Below are 15,609 nucleotides of genomic sequence, written 5' to 3' on the forward strand. Positions count from 1 at the left end.
AAAAAAAAAAAAACATATAAAAGAGGAAGAACAGTAAAAGAGGAACAGAGCCCATAAATATCATTATTCAGGGAAAGGGGACAAATGGGGCCGCGTCTAATTTCAATTATAAAAACAGGTTTTATACCAAATTTCCTCCTCAATCCTCCTCCTTCCACCGTCGAATCCCCGGCTGGGTTTTCAACATCTCAAGCAAGCAAGCCAGCCAAATAATCTAATACCATCACATTCATTAACCATTTGTAAGTAAAACAAACAACAAACAACAAACAACAACAATGAAACGTCAAAACCAAACCTTCCATCGCTCGCCATCCGCCATCAACCTCGCGATTCTAGACCGACGTCGATCCCGACGTCTGAGTCGACCTCGTGATGAACGGGTGCTGAAGCAGCTGCACGGCGCTCAATCTCCTATCGGGCTCCTTCTGCAGGCAGCAGGCAATGAAACTCCTGAACTCCCTCGAAGCAGTCGCCGGCGCCTGCGGCGGGTTCGAGAAGCAGATGGCGCACATCAAGCTGGCCCAGTCCCCCTGCCCTCTCAAGTTCTCCCCAAAGGGGAACTTGCCCAGGTAGAACTCGAGCACGCTCAGCCCGAAGCTCCAGATGTCGTCGGCGTACCCGTTGTAAGCCCCGTCATTGAGATCCGTGTTGATCCTCTCGGGGCTCATGTAGGAGACGGTGCCCACCGAGGAATTGCAAGGATCCATGGTCTGGGCCAGGATCCTCCCGACCCCGAAGTCAGCGATCTTGACCTGCTTCTGGCTGTTGATGAGGAGGTTGGACGGCTTGATGTCGCGGTGGACGATCTTCCGGCTGTGGAGGTAGGCGAGGCCCTGGAGGACCTGGCCGGCGACGTGGGAGAGGAAGGGCTCGCTCTCGATGCGGCTTGGCTTCTCGAGGGAGCCGCCGTCCATGGTACTCGAGTGAGGATGCTGGCATCTCGGCCGGCCGTGGTTCGAACATGGACGTGGGCAGCGACGACGAACGGAGTTGATCGGCGGTGCGCGATGAATCTCGATCTCGCGGCAGATCTGGCGGCGGACGGAGTTCCTCAGTGGTTGCCGGTAGATGACGCTGTGAGGGCGTACGGGGCGGTTGGTGGGCTGCGGTGTGCGGACGAAGCGAGACGCGTGTGCCGCCGCGAGCCGAGCCGAGGCGGCGGACGCGGTGGAGCGTCCGTGGAAAGAGGGCGGCGGGTGGAGGAAGGCTGGAGGAGGCGGTGGGGGGAGTGCGAGCCGGCCGAAGCGGAGGAGGCGGCCGGGTTCAGGGGGAGGCGCGGACGGCGAGGAGCGGGTCGCGCTGCGAGGAAGGGGAGGGAGAGAGGTCTGGGGCGGCGGCGCAGCGGAGACGGGCGGTGGGGACCGGAGAGCTGCATTGACCGAGCTGATGGCGACGGGCGACTGATCGCCCGTGGCTATGCGCGAGGCCTCCTTTCGCCGATTGGGCTCTGGATTGCGTTTGGATTATTGTGATTTTTAAAGCTTTTGGGGAGAGAGACGAGGAAGAGCTGAAGGGATGATGGATGAATATAAAAGAGAGGAGAGAGGAGTGGCTTTTTTTGGTTTTATATAGTATATACGAATGAGAAATGGATGGCTTTTTTGTGGGGATTTTTTTTTTCCTTTTTTTTCCTTAAACTAGTTTGTTGCTATTGTGAAGAGAGACTGATGAGAGGGGGAGAAGCGGGGGAAGGGTGTGGGGGTAGTTGTGCTAAATTGCTGTTTGATTTGCGGATTGTTGGCTCGAACTGAATTTTGATGCCGCAACTATGGAAAATGCAGCAAAAGCTGTTGCAACATTTATTGAGGGGGGAGGGGCGGAGCTAATTTTCAAATCTATTATTCGGAAATTTCCTACGCTGTCAACTCACCTCCCGTTATTCGGTTTGCTAAATTGTAACTAGAAAACCCGATGGCATTTTAATTTTGTAGAAAACAGTTTGCGACAAATGTTGTAGCTAATTAGATGAAAGAAAAGTTGCACATTTGAAAAGTATAAATAAAAAAAAGTATAAGGGAACTGTCGCATCATCAAATAACTAATTTATGAAATTTACATGAAATTATATAGTATTTGCACCACTTTTTCTCAACTCTTCATGGAATTGAAGCTGATTTCCTTCAACGAAAGCTCTATGTAATATTTATTATTGCAAAATTTGCTGCACTTTTTTTTTTAAATTATAACTTCATTTATATTTGTAATTAAAATGTTGCAAGTCAAACAAGTGAAACATAAAAGTCATTGAAGTATTTATTTTTGTAGCTTTATTTCAATGCAAATTAAACAAATGAAGGAGTACCAAAAACCATATCTATGCATATATGGGTATGAGATGCATTTTGATCCTTATTGCATCACTTCCAACCTCTTCATCTTTTTTAGTGAAAAATAAAGAAAAGGGAAAAGGAATTTTGTTCTATCGTATGAAAAATTAAAACAGTATTCATTAGAGTTGTGGGTTGAATCAAATCCACCCTTTTTGTATTGACTCTCTATTGTTCCTCCGGACTATAAATTTGTCTACACATATACACATTCCTAAAAAAAATCAAATCTAACGAATTTTGATATTGATCTTCGACAAGTCTATCTTATTTTAGGTCGTTTGATTGATAATAAGTTTATCATGATAGACTGAGTAAATCTAATATCTAATCTAATACTATTATAAAAGTGTGTTGCCATGTTAAAATATTTCTTTCAATAATACCCTCCGAAACACATACATGCATACATCTCTAACACATCCATACATGCATACATTAAGATATGTACATACTTAATTTTTCATAACCTCCCTATTTATTAGCATCAAATATTCATTTAACCACCCACTAATAATATTCCCCCACCAAGTCTTGACATTACACATTAATAATGAAAAACGTTACAACTATTCATCTTTCATAAATCACTATAAATTACTATTATAACATTCCCCCACTAAGTCTTCACATTACACACTAATAATGAAAATCGTTACAACTATTCCTCTTCCATAAATCACTATAAATTACTATAGAATCTTATCAAATTTTTCTAACCAAAATTCTAACTCTTAATCAAATTTATTCATGTTGAAAAGTAAGGAGACACAACTACAGCACTTACAAACCGCAAGAAGTGTGAGTGTGTCAATGGTAACATCACTGGTGGAGTACGATCGAATTGAATGAGGAGATGGTAATGGAAGCATCAATGTAACAATTTAGAGAGCAGAGAAAAAATCGGTGAAGGCAACAAAGAAATGGTTCTGTATTTTTATCAAAATCTGCAGCTATTTCAGTCATAAACTTATTGGTTTTCCCCCTTCCATCTTCGTATATGTTTTTTCCTTAGCATGTAAATTGGTTTCCAACTCCTAGGCATGTCCCCCTTCCATCTTCGTATATGTTTTTTCCTTAGCATGTAAATTGGTTTCCAACTCCTAGGCATGTTTGTAAATATGCTAAATTTCCTTAGCATGTAAATTGGTTTCCAACTCCTAGGCATGTTTGTAAATATGCTAAATTGTTTGTATAGTATGGTTGAATCTCTTAATGCTTTATGCTTATTCTCGGAATAAAGAAAACTTTGTTCATGACAATGCATTATAAGTGTAATTGCTTTTACTCAATATGTGCAAAGGGTTAATTTTCATTCTATGGTCACTAAGGTAATACATTGATATTATTGGGTTATAAATGGAAAATAGAAAGTGCAGAAAGATCAATTTAGAAAATGATATAGTTAGTTGGTCCTAATGATGCTTATAGAATGGATTACTACTACAATTTTAAGAGTATTAACAATTTCTGCTATTAATTATTAATTTTCTGGTATTAATCTACTATTTGAGTATAATAGTTAATGTATGATAATTATAATATATATTGATATCACATTAATATATAATATTTATATGAATTATTAAATATGTGCAGTTATCAAATATAATATGAATAAAAGTTATTTATTTACAAATTCAAATAAATAAATAATATAACATCACAATAATATGAAAAGTTGTCAACTTTTTATTATTCCACTGTCTTCTTAACCCCCCTTCAATAAGGAACTCATTCATGAAGGGTTACACATTTCTCCATTAATCATATGTAAATTGCATTATTATAACAAATGGGAAAAAAATATACATAATTCCCTCTTCTATATCTTGAGTTGCACTAAATCCTCCTCAATATACTAGCACTTAATATCCTTGAAATGTAATTTTAGAGATATGTGTTGCAAGTATCAAATATAAAAATTGGGGGACTCTAAGAGCTAATAATAAACTAGAGGAGGTTTAATAAATTCTAGAAAGATAATTTCAAAATGACATCCCCGTCTCTCATGTAAATGTACTTGAGCTTCTTTCTTTACAAGTAGTTTATATTTTATAATAGAAACATGTGTAAGCGAATTTTCTATGCCGAGAGTTATTGTTTTCGATAAAAATAACTTCTTCATAACCTCCTACAAATATACTCATTTAATCTTTATGCATTAAGTCTCATTTCATTGAATAAATATTAATTCTTTATTAATTACTATAATATCTTAATAACTATTCACTTTCTAACCTAATAGAACCAAAAGAATTCCAAAAAAATTGATCAACAAGTGTGTCTACTTGCAACGCCCGTACACAATACTAGTTATGTTAAAAATCTACGATTAAATTACGTCAAAAAGAAATATCAAATCATAAATTTGTTATGAGCGTATACCGATATACAACGCACCGAATATATATATTCATTAATGTTATAAAACTTAACACTTTTTACATGTTGAGATCACAACTTGTGATTTTTGTTTAGGGAAAAATGTGTCCAGGTCCCAAAAGTAGAAAGTTCATGTGACCCGCCCCCTTGTATTCTGACCCATGTGTATAAGCCCCAAATACACACTGTATTTGTGTTAAGGCCCCAAAGTATCGGATCATGAGAAAAGCCCAACAAAAGTTACAAATTTACCCTTTGATTTGATTGAGCTTGGTAACTGCGCCCATCTCTTTAACCTCATCCCATCTCTCTCTCTCTCTCTCTCTCTCTCTCTCTCTCTCTCCTCTATCTCTCAACTTCTCCTTCTCTCTCACTTTCGTCATAGCCACTGAAAATGATCATACCCTGGGGAGGTCATGGAAGGCGAAGGCGAGGACGGTGGTCATGGAGTCGGAGGTCGGGGAGTCATCTTAGAAATAGTTCGTGAACGTGGGTTCAACGACAAACACGGAAGATGGTCCAGTGGGACCCACGAGCTGACGGAGCCTGGAGCTTTGGTCCGATGCATCGTTGTTCTCCCCTTTCTAAGTTACGGAATATCTTTACCCAAATCAATGTCTTAATCAAAATAGTGCTCTTGTTTTCTTGTAATTTATGAAGGGAATCAATATTGGGTTTTTGTAGTTTTTCTCTTTCATTTAATTGAAATGGGATCTTCTTGGATTCTTAAACAGTGGTTTGGGTTTTCCTTTATTGCTTTTTTCTTGTGAGATTTGGTGATTAACAGAGTTCTGTATAAGAGATTAACGGCAGAAATTTTTAAAAGCTCACATTGAATCTTCAGGCATGTCGACATTTAGCTAAAAATTAAAGATAATGTGATTAAAAGTCGACTAAAGAATCTAAGAACCTGTGAATTTGAAAGAGGGGACAAGGAAAATTAGAACTATGAATGTTAGTTCTAAGGGCTAAACTGTTAGTTCTAAGGGCTAGAATGTTAGTTCTAATGGCTGAACTGTTAGTTCTAAAGGCTGGACTGTTAGTTTTAAGGACTGGACTGTTAGTTCTACCAGCTTTCATGTTAGTTTTGTCATCTCTTACGTTAGTTCTACCCGCTTTTATGGTAGTTCTGTTATCTCTTACGTTAGTTCTGTTCACTGCCATATTAGTTTTGCCCGTTCTACCTTCTTTATGAGAATATTATAAACAACAATATCAGTATGAGCACCATTTTTAAGCATCATTCTTAAAGTTTAAACCCAGCAATTTGATTGCCATGCTTGCACAAGCAATCGACCAAACTACAGTGTGCTACGGCATCTGGCATAAATCCCCTCTTTAGTATTTGAAAGAAAAACCAAACTACAGTGTGCTACGGCATCTGGCATAAATCCCCTCTTTAGTATTTGAAAGAAAATTATTGCTATTTCCTTCAACATTCCTTGCACAGTCATTCCCTTGAGAAGGATGGTGAAAGTAACTACATCAGGTATGAGCTTGTGTACTCCCAATTGTCTATAGATTTTATGTTGGTGAAAATAACTACATGAATTAGAACTAGAACTAACATGAAGTGAGTTACAATCAACATAAAATGAGTTAGAACTAACAAAGAGCACAAGAGCCTAAAACTAACATGAATTAGAACTGGAACTAACATGCAGTGGGTTAGAACTAAAATGAATTAGAACTAGAACTAACATGCAGTGGGTTAGACAAAGAACGAGTTAAAACTAACATGAATTAGAACTAAAACTAACATGAAGTGAGTTAGAACTAACAAAGAGCAAGTTAGAACTAACTTTAAGTGAGTTGGAACTAACAAAGAGCAAGTTAGAACCAACATAAAATTAGTTATAACTAACAAAGAGCCCCAAGGCCCAAGGCCCAATCAAAGACCTTTAAATATATATTGTAGTTGCAAGGGTTTGAACTCCTGACCTCCTCTTCAAATTCCCAAGCTTTACCACTTGACCAAGTAGCCAAAGTGTTAATGTTAGTTCCACTTAAAGTTAGCTCTTACTTGCCATTAGAACTAACATAAAATAAGTTAGAACTAACATGAAATAAGTTAGAACTAACATGAGTTAGCTATTGATAGAGTTTAAAAATGGCATAAATAACTAGAGTTAGCTCATGTTTGTTCTATCGAAGCTCATGTTAGTTCTAATTTTTACCAGCTCATGTTAGTTCTAATTTTTACCAGCTCGTGTTAGTTCTAATTTATTTAATGCATTAGTTCTAGCGTAAATGTTGGTTAAAATTAGAACTAACTTGTTATAAAATAGAACTAACTTGGTATAAATTAGAACTAACTTGGATAAATTAGAACTAATGTAGTTAAAATTAGAACTAACTTGTTATAAGATAGAACTAACTTGGTATAAATTAGAACTAACTTGTTATAAGATAGAACAAACTTGGTATAAATTAGATATAACATGGTATAAAATAAAATTAACGTGGTATAATTTAGAACTAACTTGTTATAAAATAACACTATAACGTGGTATAAAATAGAACTAACTTGCTATAAATTATAACTAACTTGGTATAAATTAGAAGTAACGTGGCATACACTAGAACTGACATGAACTGCGATAGAACTAACATGGTGTAGATTAGAACTAACACGCTACAGAATAGAACTAACATGGTGTAGATTAGAACTAACACGCTACAGAATAGAACTAACATGGTGTAGATTAGAACTAACACGCTACAGAATAGAACTAACATGGTATAATTTAGAGATAACTTGTTATAAAATAGAACTAACTTGTATAAATTAGAACTAACTTAGTATAAATTAGAACTAACGTGGTATAAAATTAGAACTAACTTGGTATAAAATAGAACTAACTTGATATAAATTAGATATAATGTGGTATAAAATAGAACTATAACGTGGTATAAAATAGAACTATAACGTGGTATAAATAAAACTATAACGTGGTATAAATAGAACTAACTTGGTATAAATTAGAACTAACTTGTTATAAAATAGAACTAACTTTGTATAGATTAGAACTAATGTGGTTAGTTCTAATTTTTACCAGCTCGTGTTAGTTCTAATTTATTTAATGCGTTAGTTCTAGTGTTAGTTCTAACAGATATCGTGTTAGTTGTAATTTATTCAAGTCATTAGTTCTACGTAATTGTTGGGTCTAAACGCCATGTTAGTTCTACTTAATGATGTGTTAGTTCCAGCTTCTCCAGTGTTAGTTCTAACTGGTATCGTGTTAGTTCTAATTTATTTAAGTCGTTAGTTCTAGCGTAATTGTTAGGTCTAAACGTCATGTTAGTTCTACTTGATGATGTGTTAGTTCTAGCTTCTCCAGTATCAATTCTAACAGGTATCGTGTCAGTTCTAACAGGAGCTCAACTAGAACTAATATAGCCACTAGAACTAACGCTTATATTAGAACCAACACTAGCTAGAAGTAGAACTAACATGAAATCAGTTAGAACTAACATAAAATTAGCTAGAACTAACACGAGAACCACCAGAACTAACATAAGCTTAACTAGAACTAACATAGCCACTATAACATGGTATAAACATATTAGTTCTACTTAAAGTTAGCTCTAACATGAATTAGAACTAAGTTAGAACTAACATAAAATAAGTTAGAACTAATATAAAATAAGGTTTACCACTAGACCAAATAGCCTAAAGTATTTATATTAGTTCTACTTAAAACTAGCTCTAACACGAATTAGAACTAACATAAAATAAGTTAGAACTAACATTAAATAACTTAGAACTAACATGAGTTATTGCTCATGATAGAGTTCAAAAAAGGACGGGAAATTTCCCTCTATTTTTTTCATCAGATCGCATTAATGGGCGTGACTTTCCATGTATTTTGTGGACCAGACGTCTAGGGAAGATAAGTGGATGGGTAATTTCGGGTTTTTTTCAAAATACAATCTTTTTTTTATACTGCTGACGTGGAGGGGTCTTGAAATATTAAATGGTACTTTTTAAGGCTGAATCACATGGGCCAAAATACAAGGGGGCGGAACACATGAACTTTCTCATTTTGGGGCCTGGACACATTTTTCCCTTTTGTTAAATAGGCCAGAGTACCATGGAGCAAGAGCTCCCAAAGGAAGTACATGATGAGGTGATATTCTTTATGCAAATTACTCAAATATCCATTATATGTCCAAAACATTTCTCCGCCTTCAACACGCAGACTCATAGCAAAACACATGGCCGTACACAGAACTTTAATTAGGGTACATGAACTCGCCCCACAAGGCCTCGTTGTGCTTTGCATTATTGGGAAAAGTTTAAAGTTGATTTGTTCTCTAAAGTTTAAAGTTAATTTGCTACCAATTATCAGCAAAAGGAAGCAGATACTAAAATACGGAGTGTTTGGCAACTGGCAATTAAATGAGAAATGCACGGAAAATTAAAAAGTGACATCACTTTCCATTTTTATCCTATTTGGTATTTCGCAAGTGAGTATAAAGTAATTGGAAAGTTTGGAGTGACACGCATCATTTGTTGTTGATGTCAAATATGAAACAAAGAAATTAAGTGTGGATTATAGAGAGTTTTTGAATTTCTCAATCTTCTTTAATTGTTAATTATTGAGCAGAGAGTTCGATCATGCACACAAATAATATGTACGAGGATCAAAATTGGGTTCTCTAGGATTCTTCCGAATGTCAAGTCAGTATTGATCTTAATTGGAGAAGAAAAATATGATTGTTGTGTGTTACATTATAAAAGATTGTGTACCTCTATGTAGTAGGCAGTGCACCTATTTATAGCAGATTTAGGAAGGCAATTGTGTAACTTCAGCCTAGCCCAAGCAGTCAGCTTATTCGGCTGATACTTTACTGGTGTCGGCTGCAGGTGGTACGTGTCACCTTTGTGATTACTGCGATGGTGACAGAGGAAGTAAAGTGCTGATGAGATCTAATGAGTCATTAAAACTTTCGGGGCAAATGTAATGATAAGTCCGACTACGCATTTAATGGGATGGTAATCGGCTCTAGATGAGGCCACCTTTTTGTCTTGGCTTTGCAAGATGGTCGATAAAAGTCACCTTTTGATTCGGCCATTTTGGATCGAGAACTTTTCAACTTGGTCTTACAAAATAAAAAGTGTTATGGTATTCACTCGCCCAAGATACAATATTTACAAAATAATGCAATAAGAGCCCTAGCCAACTCTCAAGAGTTCTAGGCATCTGACTCCTCAGTCGAATTTCAAGCCATTGGTACCTTATCAGGAATAAACCCAAGGCACAATTATAGAGTCCTCGGCTCCGCCGACTCATCAAACCGACACTCTGGTGTCGACATAAAAGGCGATATAAGTCAACACGAGAGATACAGACCTCCCAGACGAGTCGACATCTTTATATCGACTCGAAGGATGGTCTTTAGCTTGGGCAAGACGATATTCTAACCAGTCGAACAAGCCGACATTACTGAGTAAACACGAAAGGCAGTGTCGGTCGACCCTATCATCGAATACGTCCATACTTAGGGCACTCGATCGCTCATTGGACATTTCTCAGAAATGACTAGAAGGACATTCCCTGCTATCGACTAAATTGAGAACTCGGCCCCAGCCTCAAGCCTTTCCCCTAGAGAATATGTCAACATCTCAGTCCACCTCGGACAAGCCTCATCCAGACTTTGACCTGATGGGTCTCTATGACTTGTCGGCTCAAATCACTTCCCAGAAAATGTGGAGACACCATCTTCCATGCTGAAATAACTCCCCCTCCAGTCGCTAGCCGACATTTGTAAAGCGAGGGACGACTCAGTATGCCCACGTGACTTCCGTCACACTCACAAGTCACTTCCCGAATATCACAGAGACACCATCTCCCATGCTGAGATAATTTCCCCTTCAGTTGCCAACCGACACTATCCTCTTCTAGATTAATTGGCTGTTTGATATTGAGCATCAACAAAAAAGCATTGAGTTGGCCTTAATAGTAGGGTCCATGGTGATGATTGAAGTCTCATTGCCAGATGTAAATGAGATTAAACAACATGCATCCGCTGTCATATATGAGATACCATTCTTCTTATATCGGGCAATCATCAATGCGCCTTTTGAAATCTTCCAATCATCACCATAGAAAGTTGTAGTGCAGCCTTCACTAGCCAGCTGGCTTACTGAGATTAAGTTCCTTTTCAGGTCAAGAATCTTGAGTTGGCCTTAATAGTGTAGCCTTCACTTTTGACTCGGTCTTACGAAATGAAAAGTGTTGATGTCCGAGATCACACAGTCGATGAGAACTTTCTGTTGATGGATAAAGTTCAGATCTTCGCACTGACGATGAAGAGGGAGAGGATGTGAGATGGGGCCGACTCCTCCTCCGATTTTATGCCCAATCTTTGGACTGGAATTCCTGATTCTTCTGCATAACCAAGAAGAACGAACCCGTAAGAGGGCGGGGTTTGTTTTCCCCTGTGGTACCTCCTACGGTCAAGTCAGCTGGAGAGATTGAGTGGCGTTTGAGGGAGAGTCCCGAGACCATTGAGGTCCTTGTAGGGGGTATTCTTTTAGAGTTATTAGTTCTTTTTTTAGTAAAAGTAGATCAAGAGGAAAAAATGATCCCAGAGTTTAATAAAGAAGAAGAAGAACCTCCCCCTCCTATTTTTTACCCTGATTCTCTCCTTTTATAGTTATTCGCCTTTGAGACATTGACTCTTGGCTCTAACTATGCACAGGAGGGCAGTTGGAAAGTAATCGGACATGCTGCTGAGTCATCCTTCGTTTTACAGATGTCGGCTTGCGGTTGGAAAGAGAGTCATTCGAGCACAGGAGAGGATGTCTCCACTATGTTTCGGATTTGACAGATGAGGCATGGCTAAAGATAGACTAGCTGCTTAGTCATCCTTTGCTTTACAGATGTCAACTGGCGACTCGGAGGGAAGTCATTCGAGCACAGGAGAGAATATATTAGTAATCTCTGAGAAGTGACTTGTGAGTAGAGTAAGCTATTTAGAGACGAGATTTGTCAGAGTTGAGATCTTGATAGGGCCAATCAATACAATAGTGTCGATTGATGTATATCTGAAGGGAGCTTAGTTGGATCTTATCCCCTCAGTAGAGACAGGTCAGTTTTTGAATCGTCCCTATGGTTTGCCGACCAGACAGTTGAGCGAGCTTCTGGCCGAGTAGACTGCCGAGTAGATGGTCGAGTCAACTATTTGAGGAGTCGTCTCAATCATGGGGCGGGTGGACTCTTGAGGAGTCGTCTTGATCATAAGGGGTCGACTGATCCTATACTTCGTGTCGGTAAAGATGACTCATTTGCTCGGCTGGTCGATAGATTTGTTCTTGGCTGGGCTTTGGGCCTCTAAGCTGGTTTGGGCCATAGCTCTTTTGGGCCTATGAAAACATAGTTTCTTGATATTTTTATCTTTAGATGGTGAATTATCATAACAGATTATCTTTTTCACTCGGAGCTGACTTTAGTCGGGTTCGAGTGAAATAGATGAGAACTTTCGATCAATATAAAGTCACTCAAGATGTTTGAGGGTTTTTAGCCAGTTAATCGTGGGTGAAGACGTGGTGTAGGACTTTCTGTCTAACCATCATCTCTTATGAACTGATATCTTGAACCACTTTTTTAGAGGAGACGAAGCGTCACGGGCATAACGAGTGTCGCTTTATTACCGATTTATTGGTGTGGAATAATGTGCACGTGCGACGGTTGGCATTTCGAGCAATCCGTTTCATATTCTCAAAGTGGATCTTTATTGGTCGCTTCAAGATTGTGTCTCTTGAGTTCTTCTGCATGCTTCTTTGGAGGCTTATAAATATCCTAAGGACTGGGAGGATTTTCTCACAGATCTTTCATCTTCAAAATCATCAAACTTTGTAAAGAAGGAACTTTTCCATGGCTTCTCCAGCTCCCACTTCTAGCTATCGTGAAGAAAAGCTTGCCATACTTCAGTGTCTGCGTTCAAGGGTCCTTAGGGATCAGTTGAAATGGGCGTGTGAGAGGTTCGAGATTCCTTGAGCCGTAGCGCTTGAGGAGCCCGAGCTGACAGAGCCCGTATACAATCATGGCGAGGGGCGAGTGCCATTGTACTTGGCACATCTGGAGCATGGTCTGCGACTTCCTCTTCATCCCTTTGTTAGGGGAGTACATGCAGCTCTAGGGGTTTCCCCTATACAGTTTTATCCGAATACGATAGGAGCTTTGGTGGCCTTCATGGTCGTCTGCTACCGAGTTGGGGTACGACCCAACATGAAAGTGCTGGGTCATTTGTTGAGTGTGGGATCGACATAAGGGGACCAATACTATTTTTATCATATTGATGATAATTTCAAGCTCTTCCTGGATCTTCCTAAATCGGAGGAGGATTGGAGGGAGCATTTTGTGTGGGCTTATGGAGCTGATGACATCTTTGCCTGCTCGACCTGGCCGGAGGCAAACATGGAGGCCCTAAGACCAATTGCTCTTAGCGGTCTGGAGAAGGAGGCCTTGGAGAAAATTCGTTCTTATGTCAGGCCTCTGGACGTGGAGGACTTGGTGGAGGACATGTCCATGATCTTGTCTTTCACTGGTTTCGCGATCAGGGCGAGCTCTCATATTCCTCCGTCAGTGGAGGTATATAACAGGAGGCTCGGGGTCAAGAGAGAAGACTCTGTTTGGGAGTCTTGGAAGAGATTAAGGGGGACCCTTGATATGGAGGGGGATTCTGACAAAAGGCCCCTCGTGATCGAGATTGCTCCCTCTTCTGGTGGGACGATGGATAGGAGAAGGGACTTGGCCGACTCTGTGGATGTAGAGTTTGCTGGAGAATCTTTCCCGAGACCTAGACCATCTCGTCGGCCCGGCAAAGAGCCTCTTGCTCCGGTTAATGAGGTGGATAGTGCATATGAGTCTTCTCCTGGCCCTGGCGGTGACGTTGGCGAGGGAAGTCTGAAGAAAATGTCAAGCAACGACATTCATCAGGCTTTTCAAGCCTGTCATGCCCAAAGGGATTCATTAGAGCTAGCTTTATTCCATATAAAATTCTTCCTCTCCATCATCGGGTTCATCTCTACCAACAAACAAGAGACCAGGAGATAGAATATAAAATTCTTCCTCTCCATCATCGGGTTCATCTCTACCAACAAACAAGAGACCAGGAGATAGAATATAAAATTCTTCCTCTCCGATTTTTTGGGTTCATCTCTACCAACAAACAAGAGACCAGGAGATAGAATATAAAATTCTTCCTCTCCATCATCGGGTTCATCTCTACCAACAAACAAGAGACCAGGAGATAGAATATAAAATTCTTCCTCTCCATCATCGGGTTCATCTCTACCAACAAACAAGAGACCAGGAGATAGAATATAAAATTCTTCCTCTCCGATTTCGGGTTCATCTCTACCAACAAACAAGAGACCAGGAGATAGAATATAAAATTCTTCCTCTCCATCATCGGGTTTATCTCTACCAACAAACAAGAGACCAGGAGATAGAATATAAAATTCTTCCTCTCCGATTCCGGGTTCATCTCTACCAACAAAAAAGAGACCAGGAGATAGAATATAAAATTCTTCCTCTCCATCATCGGGTTCATCTCTACCAACAAAAAAAGAGACCATATTACTCCAATAGGTACACAAGTCTAAACTGTTTCCCTACCATCAACAGGAAGTTTCTGGAGAATATCACTCAAAATATTCTTAAGAATAACCTGGCTACCTCCCAATGGGTATATGAGGTTAAACTATTTCCCGAACACTCCAATAGAGCATATGAGTATAAACTATTTCTCCATTCTTCAACAACAGTTCTGATTCAAGACTTCGACGACGGCCAAGCGATAGACGCAATACCGGAGGAATCTTAGCTATTCTACAAAGCACTGAATAGGCTAAAAGATGAAGAAGTCAAGGATTGAAGCCATTCACAAACCATTCTACGCAATTTCCTCAACAAAGCACTGGAGAAATTGCAGGGAAAGCTTATCATATCCAAAGTGTCCCAGACCCCTCTCTAAAAAATGATGAGTCTGAGATACTTTGGAGGGGGTATCTATAGACGTCAAAAAATACTTACAGACATTCAAACACCACTCAAGGCGACATAGAAGAACAATATACACGTCATCAAGCAACACATGGCGGCGCGGCAGGACATGGTGCCGCGGCTAAGGCGCGGCAGACCAATGTGCCGCGGCTAAGGCGCGGCAGACCAAGATGCCGCGGCTAAGGCGCGGCAGATCAAAGTGCCGCGGCTAAGGCGCGGCAGCCTATGATGCCGCGGCTTAACCGCTGCAGCCTATGGTGCCGCGGCTTAACCGCTACAACCTATGGTGCCGCGGCAATTAAAGAAGAATGTTGTGGCAGTTTTAAGGGAGTTATCTGATGATTTTTGAAGTCCACGTGGCGGCGTATCAGAGATAGAACGTGTGCTGACGTGGACAGGCAGTTAAACCACGAAAAAGGTGGTTAAAGGTCGTGGGAGAACTGTTTCAAACACGTATGAACGTGGGTGTAACTGCCCCTTTAGCCGCGGCAGTGTCGACTGCCGCGCTCTTTGGCCGCGACAGTGTCGACTGTCGCGCCCTTTAGCAGTTGTTGATCGGCTATTTTTTCAGTTATCGTCTAAGGAGGCTATAAATACCCCCCTATGGCCATCATTGACAGGGCGGAGCATTTAGAGAGCATTTTGGAGCAGAAAAGGCTTAAGCTTTTGGTGAATTAGAGCAAAAGAGAGAGTCTTCCTTCTTCACAAACATCTTCAAGAAGCTTTTGGCGATTCCTAGAGATCTAAGCTCTGACTTGATCTTTAGAAGAGTGAACATCTTACATCGATAAGATATTCGCTTCAAATTCTTACTTCGATAAACGAAGGAAGAATCATTAAACCCCTCACGGTTCAATCAGAATCTGTGATTTGGTGGT

The 15,609-nt window shown here is 39.9% G+C and overlaps 1 protein-coding gene across 1 annotated transcript in view; it reads right to left on the bottom strand.

Moving 5' to 3' along the window:
* LOC109840481 (mitogen-activated protein kinase kinase 4) overlaps window positions 1–952 on the bottom strand; it is a 2,802-nt gene extending 1,850 nt beyond the window's left edge. Inside the window, exon 1 of the mRNA XM_020409150.1 lies at window positions 900–952. Within this exon, the coding sequence (XP_020264739.1) occupies window positions 900–917 (18 nt within the window). The 5' untranslated portion in view covers window positions 918–952. The remainder of the gene's footprint in view (window positions 1–899) is intronic.

The sequence above is a fragment of the Asparagus officinalis genome, chromosome 5, assembly GCF_001876935.1.
Source record: "Asparagus officinalis chromosome 5, Aspof.V1, whole genome shotgun sequence".
NCBI lineage: Eukaryota > Viridiplantae > Streptophyta > Magnoliopsida > Asparagales > Asparagaceae > Asparagus > Asparagus officinalis.